The sequence below is a fragment of the Erythrolamprus reginae genome, chromosome 2 (genome assembly GCF_031021105.1).
Source record: "Erythrolamprus reginae isolate rEryReg1 chromosome 2, rEryReg1.hap1, whole genome shotgun sequence".
NCBI classification, from domain to species: Eukaryota; Metazoa; Chordata; class Lepidosauria; order Squamata; family Dipsadidae; genus Erythrolamprus; species Erythrolamprus reginae.
This window is the reverse complement of record NC_091951.1, coordinates 215,951,709-215,977,236: the sequence shown is the minus strand read 5'-3', so window position 1 is coordinate 215,977,236 and position 25,528 is coordinate 215,951,709. Positions and strand designations below refer to the sequence as shown.

Here is a 25,528-nt window from a genome sequence, read left to right as displayed (position 1 = left end):
CAACTCACTACTGTATCAACTCACCTATGCCCACTGCTTCCTCCCTGCAGCCATGTATCATCCACAGGAGGAGGAACTGGGGTGGAAACTGTACTGGTAGTGATGTCTCCAATTATATTCAAAGCTTCCTTCAGGGCATGGTACATTCGCAACATGTCATCCCTGCGCTGTGCCTGGTCTGCTGACTCCTCCATCAAGCTGTTTTGGTCTGCAGAGGAGTATAAGTAGGCCAGCAACTCCGAGTGGATGAAATCCTTGGTCTGTGAGGAATAGGTAATATTGGGTGTATAGAAGATGTAATGCTTTCCAACAATAGGCTGAGTTGGAAAGATCAAGAGTGGAGTAGCTTCAAGAAACTGGTTTAGATCACAATCCTGGCTAGCCATTCATTGGAAACACTGAGGGAAAAAGACACTTCTCCTAGATGGGATGCTGCACTCAGTGATTCTGAAGAACACTGTTCTGGCCTCAACTACCTATTGCATTATGGAAAGGTTGCCATAGATCATACGGTTGTTTGAGTTCATATAATACGCTGATAAACAGTGTTTAAAAAACACAAATACCATAACGCTGAATTCATATAATACATTAAATAAAAAACAAACCAAAGCTTAAAACAGGAACATACAACCTTTAAATGGCAAAAGGTTGCATTCCCCTCCCCCAAATATTTTGGCCTTGTAGCAGGGTACCTTTGCCTGTTTGGTGCTTCTGACCTTTGGTGCATTTGCAGAGAATGAAGGGCTAAAGTATTGCAAGATTACGCAAGATCAGTAGCACTGATCTTTGTAAATGGAGGCCTAGAGGAGACCTGCAGGAAAAGGCTTTGCAAATGGAGGGAAGGTCTGAAGCACCAAAACCTTCCTTCCATTTGTAAAGCCTTTTGCTGAATTTGCAAAAACCATTTGATGCCGAGACCAGAGACCAGAAAGGGCGCACCCGTCTGTCTCTCCAGACCTCCTCAGGTCCTTTGCCAGTGATGACAGAAGTTAGATGGCCCTGCGTGACCTTCCAGGCTTCTATCCTTGCTAGCAAACCCTCCTCAGACTAGCGCTAATGGAGCTAAGAATGGTTTACACTGGCTGTGGGAAACAAAAGCAATTGGATTTTTTCTTGATTATGCCAGGTGGCCCAGCAAGGGAGTGGCCTTTTTTATGCTGACTTCCTGAGCTCGTCAAAAAGCAAGTAAGCAAATGATTAGGTGGGGTACAGAGTAGGCCCATAGGGCTTTGGGGAAACCAAGTGGCAGAAGTGGCAAAGAATGAGAGTGCCTGTCCCTGAGCTAGGTCTGCCTTGATTTCTCCCATTCCTGAATCACCTCTTGCTCTATTTAACAACCCATGCATTTATTTAACAAGTGCATTGAGGAAAGCAGGGATAGAAAAGTCATTAATTAGGTGTTTCATTTAACGTAATCCCCAACTTCTGACATGAATGGGAAGGCTCCGTTAATATCATGTCGAGAACTATCTGTATCAGGATCTCAGAAGAGAACAGAAAATATTATTTAAAAACTACATAGCCGGAGCCAAGCAGCCTCCTGCTTGCTGCTGACTGGCTAATTCAAATGAGCAGCTTCAGGGATTGGGGTGTGGCAGCCAATCAACATAGAGCCCAATGAGGAAACAAGCTCGTTGATTGGCTACCATGCCCCAATCCTTGAAACTGCTCCTTCTAACTAGCCAGTCAGCAGCAAGCAGAAGGCTGCTCAGCGCCGGCCAGACTGGTCCTAACTAAGCCTGCAGGGTCTCACGGCAGAGAAGCTGGTCTTTTATTCAGATGGGGTGAAGCTGTTTTCTTTACATCTCACATTTTTACAGCTTTACTAGCCTCTGAATAAGAGACTTCAGCTTCTCTGCCATGTGGGTCAGCCCTTTCTGGAGTTCTTCAAAAAGTAAATACAGTAAAGCCATGGGAAATATGGTGGAGAGGAATAAGTAGAATCTGGGATGCTAGCAAAGTAGGGCCCAGTGCCTGTGGAGAGCTGGCAGGATAGTATGGGCAGAGGTGCGGGGGAATAGGCAAGGGGAAAGTTGCAACGTCTCTGCAGTTGGATATAAGTCCTCGGAGAGGGGCAGCATAAAAGTCAAATTAATAATAAGAAGAATAAGGGCAAATGACTACTGTGGTGCTGCAATGTGCATAACTTTGGGACGGGGTCATAAATACTTTAGGGGGGGGGGTGTTGTAATTTTGAATGGTCATTAACTGAACTGTTGTAACTCGAGGACTACCTGTAGTTTCATCCCTCTGCCACCCTGGCAAAATAAATGATCAAGCCATAGTTACATTATTTATCATTAGGTGCATTATTGTCTTTGGCATAAGGTCTCGGATAGATTTGTTGATGATCCCAACATATGAATCAACAAGATTGCGGATAGTTTCTACTTGGCGTTCCAGTTGAGGATCCATGGAAAAGGTATTTTCCTGAGCTCCATCTTCATTTTCTACCTGTGTACAGGAAAAATGGACACTATTACAATATAAAATGTCTAACATCAGATCATTTTTTCCAATGCCTCCAGCAATCAGAACCACAGCTCTTTCATATGAACTCAGGTCTGCTGCACAACTTTCAAAAAAGCAAATTAAGATGGCAGATTACAATGCTAATGCAAAAAACTGATAATGTACAAGTATTACTCTTTATCTTCTTACATTAAAAATCATACAGTGAACTTCTTTTGCATCTTATTATTCCTCTTAAAATGTATTCTTGTTATAAATTTATTTTCTACATTCATTTTCTAAAGGATAACTCTTTTTTGCAAATGATGTATCTTGTCATGTGATATTTCTGTTAGACTAGCCACAGCATTGCAGCATAGCAAGGCAAGCTCTGAAGAAAAACTGGGTGAAAGCAATCCCTAATGTCCAAAACCCTGCCGCATGTGGCAGTAGGTTTCTGTTTCAATGTTTTGGGAACCAGGTGTCTCAGGCGCCGCTGTAAATTCCTTTCCCAGGGCCAGTGTCCTTGAAGGCAGGAAGATTGCTTGGATTGACATCTGATCCCTGTTAGGGCCCATATTCTTTCACACCTCCACCATTCTTTCCCTCCTAGTGCTTTTGAGTCCTGGCAAGTCTGTAAAACCCTCAAGGAGGCTGAGAAATATACGGTTATTTTTAAAAAATGATTTCATGATGCATTGCTTCAGTTCTCAAGCATCATCATGTAATGAGGCAGTGACCATTTGAAAGAGGAGATCTAAGTCGTGCAGGCCACATTGAACACTTGTATGACAGGAAATGAAAGTTGATTGTGAGTAGAATACATGACATGGCTGGAGTTTTGTATTACTTTTCCTTAATAAAATATTGCATCATGAAATCAATTCATTCATTTTGAATAGCCCTGTATAATTTTACCATTACCCAGGCCAGTTCCCTAAGGGTAGCTTGTTCTTTGTGAACTGTCAGCCATTCACCATCTTTTAAGGCAGTTTTCAATCTAGCACAGGAGTGTCAAAACTCAATTTCATTGAGAGCCACATCAGGGTGGTGTTTGATCTTGGAAGGCCGGTGTGTGTGTGTATTGCTGGGAGCGGCATGGCCATGGTGGGCGTAGCCAGGGCGAATATGGCCATGGTGGGCATTTGACACAGGCTCAAAATGCATTTTCTCTTCTTTCTTTCCACAGTTCTTTACTACAACCATTTTTCTAACTCTTTTATCAGATATTACTGGCAAACATTATTATTTATTCTTCATACTCAATTAAACCTTTTATTTTTAAATTTATACCTCATTGTTTAATAGTAAATTGCTTTTCCAGGCAGAAAAGCTGTCAGGCCCAAAGTCATTATGTGAAGTTAGAGGTTTGCCTGACACAGTTTGCAGTGATAGAGAAACAGGACGGGTGTGTGTGAGAAAGAGATTTATACCACCACACATTCCTTTACGCAGGGTCCAAGGTTAACTGAACAAGGAAGGAACCAAAAATCCCTGCACTGGATTACTCCACATGATTGCACTTGTGGGTGTGGGGGTTGTGATATAAACTTTAACCTGGATGGAAATATAAGGGAATCTTAGAGTTGAAATGACCGTGCTGAATCCAGAATGGCTTTGTTAATAAATCGAACCGTGTGTGAAAGCACAGGAGTGGAAATTGACTTATTTCTCAGATGCTATTTGGTTCGCTGACATACAATTCCAACTCTCCCTTCTGAAAAACGGAACAGAGATAATTAACCAAGAATCTGGAGGTGGAAGGGCTTGGAGTTTTCTACCCTCTCTCCTAGAGGATAAAGCCAGAGTTCAACAATATGGAGACAAAGAGGGAAGATATAGACGGGGGCTTGGGGGCTGAGGTGGGTAAGCCAGAGACAATCTATTTCCCTGTCTGGGGATGGGTGAGATGCCAATGGGTTTCTGAAGATCCCCTTCTCCATGGGCCCATGAAGTTATCTCTCTACATGGCAACAATGAATAATGTAGCCTCCCCTTCCGCCCCAGCAACTTACACTCTAAGCGAATTGAGACATAGACAAAGGCCTCTATTACATCAAAGGAATTTCCCTATAGAGGAATTTCAAGCTCCACTCGCCCCCCTCTTTCCTGCTTCTCTGATTGCAAATGGCAAACTGCTTTCTAAATTGCATAATGAGGGGGCCGCTAAGCCGAATGATATGGCAAGACAGAAAGAGGCGGAGACCTGGATTTTTCAATTGAGACAATCAGGGCGGCCTGTTAAGAATTTTGTAGAAGAATTTCAAAAGATTGCCTGCAACCTGAGAGAACGGCCAGAAAACTACTTGGTCCATATTTTCAAAAGTGCCCTTGACCCAGAATTGAGAGAGGCTTGTGAACTGCCTGGGGGAGGCAGCTGGGCCATTCAAGACTGGTATGCCATGGTGGTCACTTTGGGTTATGTAATTTCTGCTGAGAAGGAACCTCCTCCATTCCAAGTAACAAATGATCTTTTAAGATGCTGCCCTTACCCTTGTCAGCTGGGCTCCTCTTGCTAAGGTTTATTGAGGGGAACAAATTGCTACCGAAGTGATCTGACTGGCCATAAGGGGACCCTCTCTCCCACAAAACCCAAGCCATGCCCAGTAGCAGAAAGAGGATCTGAAGAAGCCCCTCTGCACGGTCGTTGGGCCTTTCAAACAACAGAGCTGTGCCTTCCTGAGGGGTTTACTGAGGGTGAAAACCCTATTCCTTTAGAAACCAGCCCCGATTGGAATGAGAAGGCCGGGCATGCGCCCGGCTTGCTGCCAGTTTTTGTGCCTGGACTCTCTTCAATATGCCCCTGGCTTGCTGCTACGTTCTGTGCCCAAAGTCTCTTCAATATGCCCCTGGTTTGCTGCTACGTTCTGTGCCCGAACTCACTTCAATATGCCCCTTCCTTGCTGCTACGTTCTGTGCCCGAACTCTCTTCAATATGCCCCTGGCTTGCTGCTATGTTCTATGCCCATCGTTCTTCAATATGCCCCTGGTTTGCTGCTATATTTTGTGCCCAAACTCTCTTCAATATGCCCCTGGCTTGCTGCTACGTTCTGTGCCCAAACTCTCTTCAATATGCCCCTAGCTTGCTGCTACGTTCTGTGACCAAACTCTCTTCAATATGCCCCTGGCTTGCTGCTATGTTCTGTGCCCATCGTTCTTCAATATGCCCGTTTGCTGCTGCATTGTGTGCCCAAACTCTCTTCAATATGCCCCTGGCTTGCAGCTATGTTCTGTGCCCAAACTCTCTTCAATATGCCTGGCTTGCTACTACGTTCTGTGCCCAAACTCTCTTCAATATGCCCCTTGCTTGCTGCTACATTCTGTGCCCAAACGTTCTGCAATATGCGCCTGGCTTGCTGCTACGTTCTGTGCCCAAACTCTCTTCAAAATTCCCCTTGCTTGCTGCTACGTTGTGTGCCCAAACTCACTTCAATATGCCCCTTTCTTGCTGCTTTGTTCTGTGCCCGAAGTCTCTTCAATATGCCCCTTGCTTGCTGCTACATTCTGTCCCCAAATCACTTCAATATGCCCCTGGCTTGCTGCTACGTTCTGTGCCCAAACTCTCTTCAATATGCCTGGCTTGCTGCTAAGTTCTGTGCCCAAACTCTTTTCAATATGCCCCTTGCTTGCTGCTACGTTCTGTGCCCAAACTCTCTTCGATATGCGCCTAGCTTGCTGCTATGTTCTGTGCCCGAACTCTCTTCAATATGCCTGGCTTGCTGCTACGTTCTGTGCCCAAACTCTTTTCAATATGCCCCTTGCTTGCTGCTACGTTCTGTGCCCAAACTCTCTTCAATATGCCCCTGGCTTACTGCTACGTTCTGTGCCCAAACGTTCTGCAATATGCGCCTGGCTTGCTGCTAGGTTCTGTGCCCAAACTCTCTTCAATATGCCCCTGGCTTGCTGCTATGTTCTGTGCCCAAACTCTCTTCAATATGCCCCTTGCTTGCTGCTACATTCTGTGCCCAAATCACTTCAATATGCCCCTGGCTTGCTGATACGTTCTGTGCTCAAACTCTCTTCAATATGCCCCTGGCTTGCTGCTACGTTCTGTGCCCGAACTCTCTTCAAAATGCACATGGCTTGCTGCTACGTTCTGTGCCCATCGTTCTTCAATATGCCCCTGGTTTGCTGCTATATTTTGTGCCCAAACTCACTTCAATATGCCCCTGGCTTGCTGCTACGTTCTGTGCCCGAACTCTCTTCAATATGCCCCTAGCTTGCTGCTACATTCTGTGCCCGAAGTCTCTTCAAAATGCCCATGGCTTGCTGCTACGTTCTGTGCCCAAACACTCTTCAATATGCCCCTGGCTTGCTGCTACATTTTGTGCCCAAACTCTGTTCAATATGCGCCTAGCTTGCTGCTACGTTCTGTGCCCAAACTCTCTTCAATATGCCCCTGGCTTGCTGATACAGTTTGTGCCCAAACTCTCTTCAATATGCGCCTAGCTTGCTGCTATGTTCTGTGCCCAAACTCTCTTCATTATGCCCCTGGCTTGCTGCTACGTTCTGTGCCCGAGCTCTCTTCAATATGCCTAGCTTGCTGCTACGTTCTGTACCCAAATGTTCTGCAATATGCGCCTGGCTTGCTGCTAGGTTCTATGCCTGAACTTTCTGAAATATGCGCCTGGCTTGCTGCTACGATCTGTGCCCAAATGACTTTGGTATGCCCCCGGATTGCTGCTACGTTCTGTGCCCGAACTCTCTTCAATATGCCTGGCTTGCTGCTACGTTCTGTGCCCAATCTCTCTTCAATATGCCCCTTCCTTGCTGCTTCTTTCTGTGCCCAAACTCTCTTCCATATGTCCCTGGCTTGCTGCTACGTTCTGTGCCCGAGCTCTCTTCAATATGCGCCTAGCTTGCTGCTATGTTCTGTGCCCGAACTCTCTTCCATATGCCCCTGGCTTGTGGCTATGTTCTGTGCCCGAAGTCTCTTCAATATGCCCCTTGCTTACTGCTACATTCTGTGCCCAAATCACTTCAATATGCCCCTGGCTTGCTGCTACGTTCTGTTCCCAAGCTCTCTTCAATATGGGTTTAGGACATTTTGCCTCCGCCAGTTGGACGAAGCTCTTTCTTCCGCAGCAGCTGATCGGCCGCTGCCTTCTCTCCCTCGCTCAAAGGCCCCTAGTTCTTCACCCCAGCCCTTTCGCCACAGCCTTTTGGCCACATGGGACACTTCGCCACCATCCAATCAGAACGATTATTCCAAAAATGATGTATTTATTCCAAGTTTTACCAGGTACCTTCCCAGGAGTAAAACTAAGGGAATGGGACACTAAAATGAACTATTGGATTGAAGGAAATAAAAAACCTAGAACAAGGAAACAATGGCTGATTGCCAGAGAAAAAGATGGAGGATGGGGGTACCCAAATTTAGAATTATATAGAGAGGCATTTCAAATAGAAAAATTAATGGAATTACAATTATTGACAGAAAAGAAGTGGGTGAAACTTGAAAAGGAGATTAACAATGTTAAAAATAAAGAGATTTTATTTAAAAATGGAGCAAAATTGAAATCAATAGATTAGCCGATCCTTTGAAAGCAGCAGTAGATATTTGGTCAAAATGGCAAGGGAAAATAGCAAATAGGAACTCAAAATTATCAACGTTGCATGTTTTGAATATAAATAATGACATTAACCTAGATAGGGTTATAAAGGAATTAAACGATAAAGGCATAATGAGAACAGAACAATTATATGAAACAGATGGAAGAGTTAACAGAACTCGCCTCGAATGGTGGTTGGGCCAACAAAAATGGTTGCAGATTAATGCAATATGCAAATATTTGAATAAAACGGAGATTAAAGAGGCATTTTTAAGGGAAGAAAACTGTCTAGAGAAAATACTGAAAGAAAAGAGTAATGATTCAAAAGGACAGGCTAGTAAGATTTATAGTATGTTATTACAAGTGGAAGAGGAAGTGATTAAAGGCCTAACAAGATACTGGCAAAACGAATTACAGATCAATGAAAATGAGATGGAAGAAGTAGTAGAAAATATATATAAGATAAAGAACACAAGAATTAGAGAAATGAGAAGGAAAATCTTACACAAATGGTACTTCACGACAGTAAAACTAGCACACTTCCAGAGGAAAGGAAAAGGAAACTGTTGGCATGGTTGCCAAATAAAAGGAGTTTTTATGCACATGCTCTGGGAATGTGCTGAAGTTCAAAAATTTTGGAAGGAAGTACAGAATGAAATTAACAATATGTTAAACATTAATTGGATAATCACGAAAGAATTAGCAATACTAGTTAAACATGGGGAATTACGAGAATTTAGAGAAATCAAAACAGCAGCCTTGGAAAGTGCACAAGCAGTAGTGGTATTAGGGTGGAAGGACAGCAATAAATGGACAATCCAAAATTGGTACTGGTACATGGTGGACCACATTCACTTTGAAATTACGGAATCAAGAATAATTAACTGTGATGAAAATAAATTGGAGAAGCTGATGGCACGATGGAATAAGGTGAAAGATTATATTTTACGTAGAATATTTGACGACAATGTGAAAAATAAACTTCAATCACTCTTTGTATGTAAAGGAATGTAAACCGGAGCCAAGGAAGAAATTGAAATTTACTGTAAATAACTGAACCCCCTAATGGTGGAGGGATTATTGGTGTTGGGCACTTTTTCTTTAAGCTTTTTTTGTTGTTGTTGTTTGTTTGTTGTGGAAAAATTTAATTAAAAAACGTATTAAAAAAAAAGAATGGTTGTTACAAAACGCTACTTTTGGAAGGAAAGAGTGGGACAGTTTGCTCTTTCATACACACACACACACCAGTTGAATGATAGAGATGGAAGGGGCCTCAGTGGCCATCTAGTCTGACCCCTCTTCTCATTCAGGAGACTTACAGAATGATAGAGAGGGAAGGGGCCTCAGTGGCCATCTAGTCTGACCCCTCTTCTCATCCAGGAGACTTGCAGAATGATAGAGAGGAAAGGGGCCTCAGTGGCCATCTAGTCTGACCCCTCTTCTCACTCAGGAGATCCTGGCTTTCTGCTACGTTCTATGCCCGAACTCTCTTCAATATGTTCCTTGCTTGCTGCTACGTTCTGTGCCCAAACTCTCTTCAATATGCGCCTTGTTTGCTGCTACATTCTGTTCCCAAACTTTCTTCAATATGCGCCTGGGCCTGCTGCTACATTCTGTGCCCACTCTGTTCAATATGCCTGGCTTGCTGCTACGTTCTGTGCCCAAACTCTTTTCAATATGCCCCTTGCTTGCTGCTACATTCTGTACCCAAACTCTCTTCAATATTCCCCTGGCTTGCTGCTACGTTCTGTGCCCGAACTCTCTTCAAAAGGTCCCTTACCTGCTGCTATGGGAAACATGAGCGATTTGATTTCAGACTCTGAGACTGGGGGCCAATTTGTTAAGTCCTTCATTGTAAACCTTATACTCTCACTGGATGGGTCTTCGTACATTCTCTGAAAGTGAAGTGCCCAGGTTTTCGAAGGTATGGGAATGTCTGTATGTATTCTATCATGTGATTACCATATTTTTCAGAGTATAAGACGTACCTTAGTTTTGGGAAAGGAAAATAGCGAAAAGAATCTGCTTACCAGATATTCATCTGGCTATCATCCTTAGTCTGGTCTGCTTCAGCACATTAGTATATCTCCTGGTTAGGGTTTTAAAAAAAACCTTATTCAGAGAGAGTAACTATGAAAGAGCTTGCAAGCCAGTAAGAGCTGCAAAAATCATTAGCACCTGGTTAGGGCTGGAAAGAAACATTTGGAGCCAGTAGAGCAATGAAAAAGAAAAAATGCAAAGTCTTAAGGCTTGGAAAATATTCTTCGCAAAGAGTAACAATGAAAGAGTTTGCAAGCAGGTAAGAGCTGGAAACATTGTTAGCATCTCGTTAGAGTGGGAAAGAAACATTTCCCTGAGTCTCTGGAGAGGGGCGGCATACGTCTAATAAATTATCATAATTAATAAGGCTTGGAAAACATTCTTCACAGAGAGAAACAATGAAAGAGCTTGCAAGCGGTAAGAGCTGAGAACATCGTTAGCACCTGGTTAGGGCTGGAAGGAAACATTTGGAGCAATTTCAAGCAATGGAAAAAACCCTGCAAAGACTTAGAGCTTGGAAACATTCTTCGCAAAGAGTAACAATGAAAGAACCTGAAAGGTAAGAAAGAGCTGGGAAGATCATTAGCACCTAGTTAGGGCTGGGGGGGAAAAGCTTTGGGGGAAAAAACTACATTCAGAGTATAAGACACACCTGAATTTTCAGCCTATTTTTAGTGAGGAAAAAGGTGCATCTTATACTCCGAAAAATATGGTATATATAATCAGAGAGTTATTCCCACCCAAAGGAAATTCAAAGTCACTTCCTCTCCACCCACATATCCACCAACTAGTCCAATTAGGTCCCCATCCTGATTGGAGCCGATTCTCAGTCACATGTCTCCAGATGCACCCTTGACTCCCAGGGAAAAGAAAGTTGTTATGGCTATACGTTTCACCCCGTCTCCATCCATCCGCCATTCCGTTTCTCACAGCATGTCCATCCACCAAGTGTGGCAGCCCTGAAGATACAAAGAAAAAGACGGCCTCCACACAATGTCAAAACATCCCCCCCCCCCCCCCGGTGACAGTAAACCAACTGGGTTCTGTTCCAATGTTTTGGGAACCTGGTGTCTAGGCGCCACTGTAAAATTCTTTCTCCGGGCTGTCATTCTGGCTGTTTGGCATCTTTAGTTCCTGTTAAGTGTCCATACTCCCCTATTTTTCACAGCATTCTTTCATATCTCCAGCACTCATTCCCTCCCAAATTTCCCCCTCCCTCAGTTATAGAAGTTGCTAGTGAGCTTCAAAGAAAGGGAAGATAGGCAATGCAATTTTGCCTAACAACTGCTTCACTTAGAGATGCAAATTCTGATCCCTATTAAGGTACTTAATCATAAATTACTTCTTCCCGCCTCCTCCTGATGGCACTTAAATCATTCAAAATGTTGCTGAAATCTGACAAGGTTGTATACTCCTGATTTTAAACATAAGGTATTTCCAAACACTGGCAACAACTGATAGGAAATTCTTCAGCAATTCCCTCCTTCTCAACTAAAAATCTGAGCAATGTTTACTTGGTCTTTCTCAGGATAAACACCAGCACGAAGGAAAGAAGCCTTCCAGCTATCCACATCTTCCTGAGAATCGCAGGCAAGTTCAATCTGACGCAGATCTTTGTATACATTTCTAGAATAGAAAAGCATGACAACAAACAATTATCCACCTACAATCTTTGTAGAGTCTCAACATCTTTTTTATAGCTTGGTGACGAAAACTGGATGCAATATTCTAGGGGTGGTCTTACTAAGGCTTTATAGAGGGGTAATAGTGCCACACATGATCTTGATTCAATCCCTCTGTTAATGCAATTTAGGATTGCACTGGCTGTTTTGGCTGTTGCTGCATACTGCTGGCTCATATTTTGATTGTCCATTAGGACTCAAATCTTTCTCATAGTTACTGCTATTAAGTCAGATTTCACCTAATCTGTGTGTACTTTTGGATTTTTTTGCTTAAATGTAAAACATTACTTTTCTCTATGTTGAATTTAATTTTGTTCAGGTCTGTTGAGATTCATCTGAATCTTGAGCCTCTCATCTAGGGTGTTGGCTATTTCTGCCAGTTTAGTGTCATTTGCAAATTTGATTCATTCCCCTTATATCCCCTCATCTAAGTCATTTAATGAAGATACTGAAGAGTACTGGGCCTAAAATGGAACCTTGTGTCACCTCACTGCTTTCTTCCTACCATTTGGATGTGATATCATGAAGGACTACTCAATGAGTATGGTTTGTCAACCAGTTACAAATCCATGGTGGTGATGCTGTCTATCTCATTTTTTTGTAGCTTAACAAGAAACAGGTTGTGGTTTACTTTGTTGAATGCCTTACTGTGGTTTAAATATACTGCTCAAAAATTAAAGGAAACACTCAAATAACACATCCTAAATCTGAATGCATGAAATATTCTCATTGAATACTTTGTTCTGTACAAAGTTAAATGTGCACAACACCATGTGAAATTGATTGTCAATCAATTGTTGATTGATTGTTGCTTCCTAAGTGGACAGTTTTATTTCACAAAAGTTTGATTTACTTGAAGTTATATTGTGCTGTTTAAGTGTTCCCTTTATTTTTTTGAGCAGTGTATATTATATCCACATCATTTCGCTGGTTTACTAATTTAGTCACTTTGTCGAACAATGAAGTAAGATTGGTTTGGCATGATTTATTTTTAACAAACCCATGCTGGCTTTTAGTTATAACTTTGTTTCTAGAGGTTCAGAGATCTGGGTTTTTAAAAAAATTATTATCTTTTCCAGTATCTTCCCAGGCATTCACGTTAGGTTGATTGGTTTGTAATTTCTTGGGTCATTTTTTATTTTTCGTTTTTGAAGATGGGAAGCACATCAGCTCTTTTCCAATTCTCTGGTAGTTTCTTGGTGCTCCAGGATTTTGGATAGATATGGTACAATAGTACTGAAATGACCTCTGCCAGCTCCTTCAGAACTCTGTCAAGTCCCAGTGATTTATATTCATCAAGATCACACAGATGTTCCCTTACCATTTTCTTACATATTTTTAAATTTTATTTCTGCTTTTTACAGTTATCTTTTTGGTAGGTTGGGCTATACATTCTTTTTGTGTGAGGGCTGATGCAAAGAATGAATGGAGCAGCTCTGCTTTCTCTTTTATTGCCTGTTACTTCCTTGCCATCTTGTCTCTTTAGTGGACTGACTACTGTATTTTTCGGAATGTAAGACGCACCAAAGTATATCTTAGTTTTTGTGGGGGGAATAGGGAAAAGAATCTGCTTACCAGGTATTCATCTGGCTAGCATCCTTAGCCAGCACATTATTTTATCCCCTGGTGAGGGCTTTAAAAAAACTTTATTTGGAGAGAGTAACAATGAAAGAGCTTGCAAGTCGGTAAGAGCAAAGAACATTGTTAGCATCTGGTTAGGACTGGAAAGAAACATTTAGAGCAAGTTAGACCAATAGGAAGATAAATCTGCAAAGGCTTGGAAAACATTCTTCACAGAGATAAATAATGAAAGAGCCTGCAAGGTAAGAGCTGGGAAGATCGATAGCAGCTAGTTAGGGCTGGGGAGAGGGAAGCTACATTCAGAGTATAAGACACACCCAAATTATCAGCTTCTTTTAAGGGGGAAAAAGATTTGTCTTATACTCCAAAAAATACGATATTTCCTTGAATTTTGTCTTGTCATTTATATGTTGAAAGATTTTTTAAAATTATCTTTGACTTTTTTTGCAACTTTGTTCATTCTGAGCCTTTGTTTCCCGACTTCATTTTTTCAGATTATAGTTATCTGCTAATATTCAGTATGTAATGTTATGTTATTTATTAGAGTTGAAAGGGACCTTGCAGGTCATCTAGTCCAACCCCCTGCTCAAGCAGGAATCCTACACCATCCTAGCCAGATGGCAGTGCAATCTCTTCTTGAATATGTCAAGTGTTGGGGTGTTCACAATCTCCACTGGCAGGCCATTCCGCTGGTTGATCGCCCTCATTGTCAGAAAGTTCTTCCTTGTTTCCAGGTTGAATCTCTCCTTGGTCAGTTTCCATCAGTTTCTCCTAGTCTGGTCCACTGGTGTCCTGGGAAATAGTGTGCCTCCCTCCTCTCTGTGGCAACCCCACAAGTAACTGCATACTGCCATCATGTCCCCACCGGCCCTCCTTTTCGCTAGACTATCCATGCCCAGTTCCAGCAACCTCTGTTCGTATGTCTTGATTTCCAGTCTCTTTATTATTTTGGTTGCTCTCTTCTGTACCTTTTCCAGAGTATCTATATCTCTTTTGTAGTGAAGTGACCAGACTTGAATGCAGTACTCCAGGTGTGGTCTGACTAGGGCATTGCATAGTGGTATTAGTACTTCCCTAGTCTTGGAGTATATCCCTCTGTTGATGCATTTTAAGATAGTGTTGGCTTTTGTAGCCGCTGCTGCACATTCCTGGCTCATATTTAGTTGATTAGCCACCAAGACTGCGGGATCTCTTTTGAAGTCACTACTGTTAAGCGTGGTTTCTCCCAGTGTGTATGTGTGTCTTTGGTTTTTCTTGCCTTTCTTGTCTTTATAGGATTTTGCTTTTCTTGCGAGACATTGAACTTCATTTTGTTAGTTTGGGCCCACAGTGTTAGTCTATCAACAAGTTTCTGGATTTTGAGCCTATCCTCTGGGTGTTGGCTGCCCCCACCAGCTTGGTGTCATCTGCAATTTGATTAATTCCGCCTCTATTCCCTCGTCTAAGTCGTTAATGAAAATGTTAAAGAGCACTGGGCCCAGGACTGAACCCTGAGGTACCCCTCTGCCTACCTCCTTCCATGTGGACTTGAAGCCGTTGAGGACAACTCATTGGGTGCTGTTGGTCAGCCAACTGTTAATCCATCTACATGTGTTGTAATCTACCCCATTTTTTTCTAATTTTTGGAGCAGGAGATTGTGATCTACTTTATCAAAACGTTTACTGAAGTCCAAGTATATTAGGTCTACTGTATTACATTAGTCAACGGATTTGGTTATGGTGTTGAAAAATGACATGAGATTTGTTTGGCATGATTTGTTCCTAACAAACTTATGTTCGCTATTATCTTGTTTGTTTCTAGATAGTAGCAAAGCTGTTTTTTGATTATTTTTTTCAGTATTTTTCCAGGTATAGAAGTCAGATTGATTGGTCTGTAGCTGCATAAGTCTGTTTCCCCCCCTTTTTTTAATAGATGGGGACTATGTCGGCTTGTTTCAAATCTTCCGGTAGTTCTCCTGTGTTCCAGGATTTTTTGGTAGATAAGAAGTAATGGTTCCGCAATGGTGTCTGCCAGTCATTTTAGGACTCTGGGCTATAGTCCATCTGGTCCTGGCAATTTGTACTCGTTGAGTTCCCACAAGTGGTCCCTTACTGTGTTTTTTTATGTTGAGTTCAGTTCCAAAGCTGGTTTTTGTGGCTAAGATGCAGGTTGGTTGGTTGGTAGTTTCTTTTTGTGTGAAAACTGATGCGAAATAGGTGTTCAGCAGCTGTGCTTTGTCTCTGTTGTCTTTCGTTTCTTTACTGTCTTCACTTTTAAGTGTAGCGACCATTTCTCTGTTTTTCTTGTTGTTTATGTGCTGGAAAAAACTTTTGTTGTTGTCATTGACTTTCATTGCAAGGTATTGTTTGTGTTGGGCCTTTGTTGTTCTTATTTTTTGTTTGCAGATTTTTTGTTGAAATTCTGCCTTGGTTATGTGTCCTTCTTTCCATTTTTTGTATTTGACTTTTTTATCATTTAGGTTGTCTGTGAGGTCTTTTGTTTAGCCATGCTGGTTGCATTTTAATTTTCCTGCTTTTCTTTTTTATTTATTTATTAGATTTGTATGCGCCCCTCTCCGTAGACTTTTATAGGCATTGTGTTATTTTGTGCTTTTATGATTGTATTTTTTGGGGCCTCCCAAGCTTCCTGTGTGAATTTACCCTTTAGGACTACCTTCCAGGAGATCTTTCCCAGGTTGTCTCTGAATTTATTGAAGTCCGCTTTCTGAAGTCTGGGATTTTAGTGATGTTGGGTCCAGCAGTTAGTGACTGCATTATATTGAATTTAGGATGACGTGGTCACTCTCTCCAAACATCCCTTCTACTCTTTTCATCATTTCTTCCCTGTTAGTAAGTATTAGGTCTAGTATTGCAGTCCCTCTGGTTCCTGCTTCCACTTTTTGGGCTACAAAATTATCTGCAAGGCTGGTTAAGAATCTATTTCACTTTTTGTTTGGTGCTGAGTTGGTTTTCCAATTGATGTTGGGGTAGTTAAAGTCCCCCATTATTATTATGTTGTGTTTTTTGCATATTTCTGTTAATTGGTTTGTAAAAAAAGTTGTCCATAGTTTCAGTTTGGTTTGGTGGTTTGTAGTATGCTCCTATTGTTGTGGCTCAATTTTTTTAAAAGTCATTTTTGCACTAACACTTAAAATTCTACAAAGTAATGTCCTTTGGCCTCTACACATTTTTTCCAGCGACTCTGCCATGACTGATATACGCCCTGGAAGGAGTCTTCAGGGACCTCTCGCAAGGTCTTTGTCACGGCTGATTGGATCTCTTCTATGGATGAAAAACACGCCTTACTACAAGTCCACGAGTTCCTGAAAGGAACCCGTTTTTCATCCGTAGAAGAGATCCAATCAGCCATGACGAAGGCCTTGTGAGAGGTCCCTGAAGAAGCCTTCCAGGGCATGTATTACTTTTGGAACGCACCCTGTATAGTGCAACTCCACCTCCTTTTTATGCGTCCTATTTTTCATGTATCTGCGTGTTCCAGTCATAGAAAGAGAGAGAGAGAAAGAGAAAGAGGGGAGGAAGAAATAGGGAAGGGAAAGTAAATGTGATATTGATGGATGGATGGAGGGAGGGAGGGAGAGAAAAAGAAGAAGGAAGGACCACAAACCATGGTAGCAAACAGAGCTTCAGAGAATGATTTGAAACAGCACAGCAATCTAGGGATGGAAAGGACCTCGGAGGTCATCTAGTCCAACTCTCCACTCCAAGAGACCTTATATCATTTTGGTGATTTTGATGCCTCTAACACAGAAGACAAATTCCCAGAAAAGGGAAGGAGTTTACTAGGCAAGGCTGCCATGAAGAGGAAGCAAGGATAGTCCTCGACTTACAACAATTGAGCCCAAATTTTTGATTGCTACGTAAGAACACTATTAAAGTGAATTTCGACACATCTTACTCATTCCATCCTCTGTGAATAATCACTGTGAGCCAGTTGGGAATTTGAGAACAAAGGCTTGCTGGATTACTGGTGATTGATACATTTGTAAGTGAAGGGGAAGGGTATCCCTCGACTTACTGTATATATGTCCAACTTCGAGCCTTGAATCTCAATTTAAAAGTGAGACAGCTATTCAGTGAGGTGATCCAAATTTGGATGCTTGGCAACTGACTCTTATGACAGTCTCAGTGTCCCAGAGTCACATGATCCCCTTTTGCAAGCTGACCAACGAAGTCCATGGGGAAGCCAGATTCACTTAACCACCATGTGATTTACTTAAGAACTGCAACTCGCTTAACAACGGTGGCAAGAAAGTTCGTAAAGTGGGTGAAAGCACACTGAGCAGCTGCCTCACGTTGCAACAAAGATTTGAGGGTCCATCTATATCTCATTTATTTTCCATTTCCTTCCATCCTTCCACCCTCCCACCCTTTCTCTTTCTTTCCTTCTCTTTTCTCTCTTCTGTCCCACTTTTCTCTTTCCTTCCTTCCTTCCTTCCCTCTCTCTCTTTCCCTCTTCTTTTGGATGAAGCCAGCGTACTTACTCCCCCCACCCCTGCTCTCCTCTTCCCATTTGTTCATTATACGAGAGGCATGATCAGATACAGGGCAACTTCCATCCCCTTTCCTTTCTTCTCCTAGCAAGTACTTAAGACCATTTGGCTGCATCACCTCCCCCAAACCCATTGCCAAAAGCCCGGGACAAACAGTGTGGCATTGAATGGGCCTGTGCTGAAGTGCACGAGGAGCTATGGCAGCTAGGGGTGTGTCAGCTGAGGAGAAAAGTTAGCAGTGAAGGCCCAGAGGCGGAACCCTGATGGAGAAGCAGGTTTGGCCAAGGGTAGAAGCCAAAAAGTCCCATTTAGATGACAGCCAGGAAAATCGTCCTCCCTGTTTTCCTTCCATTTGCCAAAAAGCCTCTATTCCAAAGCTGAAGTTTCGGAATGGAGGCATTTTGAGAACAGGAGGAAAATGGGGAGGAGGAATTTTCCTGCCTGCCATCCTTCCCTCAGTCTGTGCTGAGCTTGAAGAATAGATGACAGCCAGGAAAATCCTCCCTCCTCCTTGTCCTCCTGCAAGCCTCCCAAAAAGAGGAGAAAAGCAAAGTAGCTGGCTGTGAAGCTGCCAGTTTCGGGGAAGCGCCCCAACAAGCAGAAGTGCTGCGCCCAAAAAGAGAAGGCCAAAAGTGATATTTCTGCTGCTCCAAAGGGCCAGCAGGCTGCAGCTACAGGACAGTTGCAGCCCCCTGCATCTGTGGTGCCACTCGTGTTGGCTACCCGCCTCCCTGAGGCTTATTTTTGGGGTAGGGATAGTATTAGGCCTACCTCCAAAAAATTAGTGTTGGGCTTATTATTGGGGTGGGTCGTGTTTTTGGAGAAACACAGTATTATATTATATATTCATATACTGTACAGTATATTTATTATTTTCTAATTATAATATAATTATATTATACTTGTCAACCCTAAAGCTTACCTATGACTCTATCATAGATGGATGGAGTAGATAGGAAATTCAAAAAGAGAAAGAACAAAAGAAAATAAACTGTTGTATGAATATATGGTAAGTAAGGTTGACTGTCAAAAAGAATGAGGTATAGCGAATGATAGTGTAAACTAAAATTAGACAAATTTCTTCTGTTTGTGGTTTTTTGCCTCTTTGTTTCTTTGGATTTCATGTGCTTCTCTATTTCATTTTTCTCCAGATGTTTTCAAATGCAATTCTTATCACTGCTGACCATTGCACAGAAAACAACAGCTTAGGAAATGGCTCTAATTATTTTATCTCTGCTCACCTTTGATCTAATTTTCCTTCTTCATCTAACCAGAGTACTGTCTATGATTACTTTTTAAAGATGTTAAAAGTTATTGTACAAGCCAAGAGAAATGCACTTCGTTAAACTCTTTTCAAAAACTATATTTTTGCAGCACAACTCCAAATTCCATCATATAATATGTAACAAAAGATAAAGCTAAATTTGGTTTAAGTATCAAGATACGAGGGTGAGTCAAAAAGGAATGCCATTTTTTAATTTCAGGTGAAGTTTTAATAAAAATCATTTAAAACTGGGAATTTTCCCCCCAGTTATAAATGATTATATCATTTATGTTCTGAAATATTTTGTTCGTTACTTTTCATGTTTGTAGACTTGCAAGGAAAATTCAAAATGGCCGCCCCCTCCCCCGAGTTGTGTCAAAAACAAAGAGCAGTGATGGAGTTCCTTGTTGAGGGGAAAACTGCTGTGAACATTCATATGATTACAAAATGTGTTTGAGAACAATACTTTAGATTATAGATCCAATGAAAGAGAGATTGAGAGGCAAACATTATTCCAATGACAAGGAATGAAAAACTGCAGAGAAGAAGTGGCAAAGAACAGTCAACAAAATTTTATGAACAGGGATACATGTTCTCATTCGAAGGTAGAAAATTGCTATTGATAGAAACTGTTACTGTTGAGAAGTAGGGATGTGATCCACAGAGGACCAGCTTCATTTTGATATATGCTACATGTTCCTGTGTTGGTAATTATACCTGTCCTAAATAAAATGGCATTACTTTTTGACTCACCCTCCTATAAGCATATCTATGAAAGATGACTAAAAGAAAAAGAAAAAAAGCACCATTTTATTTTCATCATTAATCTTCAAGACTGATGTTTTTATACAAATGCTATTACTCTGCTGTAACACAATGCTATATTTTTATGAGACAGAAAAATACTTGCAACTTACTTAGAGAAAAAAGAGAGGAGGATATTCAGATAGATACAAACAGTAATCTGCAAACCTCCGTTGTTTTTGCTTTCTGGCATGGTCATCCATGTAAGTTGAGCCAAGGAATTTAGACCGCTTCTTATAAGGATCTAGACTGAAAGGGAGATTATTCTTACCTTTGTTCTGTGTTAAAAATGGCAAAGACATGCTTATTAGACATAAAGCCCTTCTCCACATCCCTTATTTTTAGGTTATCTAGAGGCAGCATATATTTCTTCTCTTTCTCCTATAAAAGATAAAAAGTTACATGTAATTTTTCTTTGTTCCTTACAAGGTGAACTCAATTCTCTAATAAAAGGTTCTGGGTTAAAATGAAGAAAATGAAAAGAAATAAGTTGATCAATGACAAACTATTTCCAATTGTACACTGAGAAAACCAAAGTTCTAGCCCTGCCTACATCATTGCTTAGATTGAGAAATCCAGAAATGACATAAGATATAACATAACATTCCTCTTAAGGAGATCATAAAATTGCTAAGATACCATTTTTCCAAATGGCTGAGTATTTTTAATTTCTTCATTTAGTTTTTTCTTTTATAACTTTCACCAGATATTTCTGGTGAAAGTTATTCAGATTTTGTTTAATGATTGTATGCTGTTTTTGAAGCCAACATTCTCAGATTTTCAGTGGCAGTTAGGTATTATAATAATGAAATAGATCCTGATCCACTTTACATGGCTCATTGCAGGGGAAAATTCCAACTTTCCCCAATATACAAAACAATAGTATTTTTTTTGGATAGACTTGGTAACTTTGGGGTAGTTCTATAGGTTCTGAAATAACTGTTAAACTTTCCAGGTATTGGCCTGAAAACTGAGAAGAAAAGAGTAAAGATTTTGTAAGTGGAAATCTGCAACATCTTAAAAATCAGTAGAAGGAATGTAGAAACAATGGACTTAGGAAGAACCGTTGTACATACCTGAACGGTCTTCTCAATGCACTGGAAGGAGAGTCCAACATGGGTTAATCACCAATCCTATTGGTAGAGACTGAGTTAATTTAAATAATTAGCAGGCACTGCCCCCTAGTCACCCCCATGAGCTCAGTTTTAAAAACAAAGACAATGTAAGGACAACAAGAATTTATTTAAACATTAACAACATATAACTTCAAACAACCCAAATACTCCGGCGACCTGGCCAAAAGACCATGCCGAGTGGGTTTGGACTCTCCTTCCAGTGCATTGAGAAGACCGTTCAGGTATGTACAATGGTTCTTCTCCACTGCACTTGGAAGGAGAGTCCAACATGGGATATACCAAAGATCAAATCCCTTGGGTGGGAAAAGGCTGGGCCAAGGTCGCTGGAGTGGAGCACACTCGCTGCAAGACATGCCTTCCAAAGGAAGCTTCCACCGAAGCTAAAGAGTCTAGTTTATAGTGGCGGATAAAGGTAGAAGGAGATGCCCAAGTCGCTGCACGGCAAATGTCCTCAATGGATGCCTGTGTTGACCATGCTGCTGATGTAGCTGCACTCCTAGTCGAGTGCGCTGTCACCCCCGCCGGAGGTGATTGGGAGCTTGCTTTGTAAGCCTCCTCGATACAATCTCTAAGCCAGCGACTGAAGGATTCTGATGAGACTCCAAGTCCCATCTTACTCTGAGCAAAGGAGATAAACAATGTCTCAGTCTTCCTAAATGATGCTGTCCTTCTAATGTAGAGCTTCAAGGCTCTCCTGATGTCAATCTTGTGCCACCTGAGCTCCGAAGGGTGATAGCCATGTGTACAGAAATCTGGGAGAATGAGTTCTTGTTTCCTGTGAAACCCAGAATTCACTTTTGGCACAAAAGAAGGGTCCAACCTCAACACAACTCTATCCGGATGGAAAACACACAGATCCGGTCGAATAGACAGCCGATAATTCAGATACTCGGTGGGCCGATGTTATTGCTACTAGAAATAATGTCTTAATTGAGAGTAATCGAATTGGGATTGATCTCATGGGTTCAAAGGGAGGACCTGTAAACGCTTGTAGGACAAGGGAGAGATCCCATGTCGGAAATCTCCATACTGGAGGGGAGTGCGTATTGATGGCACCCTTGATAAAATCCCTTACTCACGGGTGTTGAGCAGGAGAACGAGTCTCCGACAATCGAATGATGGTTGAGAGAGCTGCTACCCGCCTCTTCAAGGTATTAGGAGCTAAGCCATGCTCAATCCCAGTTTGTAGGAACTCCAATACTGAAATTATGGAAGCCTCTTTCGGGTCAGATTAATGGTCTGAACAGAACCTACAAAAGGCTGCCCACGTCGCTTGATATACTCTCACCGTCGATGGACGATGAGCTGCCTGCATTGTGGCAATGACCATATCCGGTAATAGCTGCTGTCTTAGTCTACTCCTCTCAAATGCCAGGCAGCTAGCTGGAAGCATTGAGGGTTCGGGTGACGCATGGTCCCCTGGCTGAGAGAAATGTCCTGTTCTGGAATCCTCCAAGGGGAGGTCGCTGATAAGGCTACCAGGTCTGCGAACCATGGGCGCCGAGGCCAATGAGGCGCCACCATGATCACTTCTGCCCGTTCCTGAATTATCTTGTCCAGCACTCTCTGTATGAGGCACATTGGAGGAAAGGCATATAGCAGACTTTGAGGCCAGGGCGACAAGAGAGCATTGACTCCTTCCGCCCCTGGTGTCGGAAACCGGGAGTAGAATCTTACTAATTGCGTGTTGATGTGGGTCGCAAAGAGATCCACCAATGGAGACCTGAAGCGACGAACTATCTGTTGGAATAGACCTGGATCCAGTTTCCACTCCGAGGGGTCCAGGGTAGTTCTGCTTAACCAGTCCGCCTGGATGTTGCTGGTCCCCATGATGTGTTCTGCTGTCAATGAAGCTAAATGGATTTCGGCCCAGTTGAAAAAGGCTGTAGTCTCGACCATGAGTCGGAGTGACTTTGTGCCTCCCTGATGGTTCAGGTGGGCTCTGGTTGCCACGTTGTCAGTCAATACTAGCACGTGCCTGCTCTGAACCCAGCGTGTGAAAGTCTGTAGGGCAAGGAAAACTGCCTTGAGTTCGAGGTAGTTGATACTTAGGAATCAAATCCTCCGGTGACCAGAGGTCCTGGGTCATGTGGGAGCCTATGTGAGCCCCCCAGCCTGACAGACTCGCATCCGTCGTGAGAATCAGGCGGTCTTGGTCGCGAAAGAGTGAACCCCAAAGTAAGGCTGGGGAGGTCCACCATTTTAGCGACTCTCTGATTTCCTGGGGAATTCTTACCCGTGTGTGTGAATGACTCACTCTGGCCCTCTGTGAAGGGAGGAGGAATCATTGTAGGGTCCTGATATGGTGTCAAGCCCAAGGCACAATGCCTATGGACGACACCAATGTCCCTAACACCTTGGAAAGCAGGGCCAGAGATACCCGATTTTGGTGTCGGAGGTTGGAGACCAATTGTTGGATATTTGTTATCCTCTCCGGGGACAAGGACACGGTACCCGTGGTCGTATCTATGATAGACCCCAGGTGTAGCAGTCTGGTCATGGGAAGAAGATGACTCTTCTCTTCGTTGATAGTGAATCCATGGGACTCTAGTGTTTGTCTCGTACAGGCTAGATCTTCTAGCCTTATGAAGGTATTTAGATGTTTTAGATTGAGGATCATTCTGAAACCTCCTGATGACTTTGGTACAAGGAATACTATCGAGTAGAAGTCTGTACCTTCTGCATGACTGGGCACCTTTTCTATTGCTCGTATATTTAAGAGATAAGCAATCTCCCGTTGCAGTTGAATTCTTTTCTGTGGATCCCGAAGAGCTGGACACTGTATGAAGCGATTTGGTGGGGGCTGGAGAAACTCCAAACGCAAACCTTGGGAAACGGTGGCCAATGCCCATTTGTTGGAGGACGTGGTCCGCCAGGAGGCACTGAAGGACTGGAGCTTGCCTCCTATGGGCTGAGGTGCCAAGTCATTTGGTGCGTTTGAAGCCTCACTGGTTGCCTCTAAAGGGACGCCTCTGCTGAAAACCCCTTTGTCTATCCTGGAAAGACGTGCGGTCGCTTCTAAACGTGGTCTGGTTATACTGGTTCTGAGGGTATGGTCTTGTATTCTGACCTGTACTCGAAGAGGTGTCCCACCGAAAGGGCTGCCGGCACGTGTACGGGGCAGCTCGACGATCCTGGCGTCTGTAAGCTCTGGGGAGCGTCTTTCTCTTGTCCTTGTCCTCTATGAGTACTGGCTCTAATGCTTCCCCCAAAAGCTTGTCTCCTTGAAAAGGCGATGAGGCCAGGTTCCATTTCGATTTCAAATCTGCTGGCCAGTTCCTCAACCAGAGGAGACGCCTGGAGGAAAGTGTGGTTGCCATACTTCTTGCTGAGAACTTGGCTGCATGGAGGGTGGCATCAGCCGAAAATTCCGCTGCTGCCAGTAATTTCCCTAGGTCTTGACGTAGGCGGCCCTCATTTGGACCGAGTCGGGCCTGCATTTCCTGCAACCACACTATTGACGCCCTATTGAAAAAGGACGCAGCAGCCGCTGCCCTAAACCCCCAGCTAGCCATCTGATGCGTCTTCCGCAACAGAACCTCTGCTTTCCTGTCCTCCAGCTTGAGGCTGTCGCCTGTCTCCGAAGGTACCAAGGCCTTGGAAATCAGTTGCATCACTGGCTGGTCAATAGGCGGAAATTCTAGAAGTTTCTCCACCTCCTCATCAAAGGGGTAGAATTTCCTTTTCACGGCAGAGGGGCCTTGTGCTGCTGCCGGGTGTTGCCAGGGGTATTTCACGCTCTCATGGAAAATCTCTGAGGAAGATATGTGGTCTGACTCGGGTTGAGGCTCCTTAATCAGGGTGGCAGACAGCTTGGCCCCGTCAGTGGTCTCAGTTGACTTAGTAGGGCCTGGTAAGTCTACTGCCTGTTTGGCCTTGTGAAGCAAAACTCTAAAGATCGATGGTTTAAACAAACCCGCAGCTACTGGTTGTTCAGGGGCCATTTCATCATCAGATAAATCATATTCTCTTTCATTGTCATCAAAAGGGGATGTTTCTTTGGCCCAGGACCCCAACACCGAGGGGGGCGGTGCAGACCAAAGGTTCCTAGATTGTATTGGATGGGGTTGTTGATTATATTGATGCATCCCTGCCGCCATCCCCTGAGAATACGCGTTTGTGATTATATCCTGCAGCGTAGGGGACATTTGTTGCCAGGTCTCGGGCTGTGCTCGGAGCTCAGCTGCTGTAGGCGTAAATGAGGCTGAAGGACCCTGCATACTCCTCACGAAGTGAGATGTAGATCCTGGCCTAGGTACGCTGTGGCCTGGAGAAGGTAGAGCCTGAGGCATGGATGAAATTTGCCTGTCTGGTGACCAATCCCTCTCAGAAAGTGTCTCTGCAGGCCTCAAGGCGGATTGAGGCATTAATGGTTCCCTGGCCAGGGTCAAGTGCGAAGGCATTGGAGGGACGGTCATAGGAATGTGGAGAGCTGCCTCCAACTTCTGCTCTAAGGCCTTGATACGCCTCTCTGCCTCTTTGAGTGAGGATGATGAGGAGGTGTGAGAGGTCTTGGCCTTATCTT

General features: G+C 43.1%; 1 protein-coding gene across 9 annotated transcripts in view; it reads right to left on the bottom strand.

Annotated features, from left to right (window-relative positions):
* DNM2 (dynamin 2) overlaps positions 1-25,528 on the bottom strand; it is a 380,758-nt gene that overhangs the window by 1,903 nt on the left and 353,327 nt on the right. For 8 of the 9 annotated variants that reach the window (XM_070741818.1, XM_070741820.1, XM_070741814.1 and 5 more), the window contains 4 exons: positions 20,139-20,248; positions 11,561-11,672; positions 2,293-2,457; positions 25-260 (listed from right to left, as the gene is read on the bottom strand). In XM_070741818.1, the coding sequence (XP_070597919.1) occupies positions 25-260; positions 2,293-2,457; positions 11,561-11,672; positions 20,139-20,248 (623 nt within the window). Of the gene's footprint in view, positions 1-24; positions 261-2,292; positions 2,458-10,036; positions 11,673-20,138; positions 20,249-25,528 lie in introns of all 9 variants that reach the window. The other variant, XR_011558204.1, reaches the window with a different exon arrangement.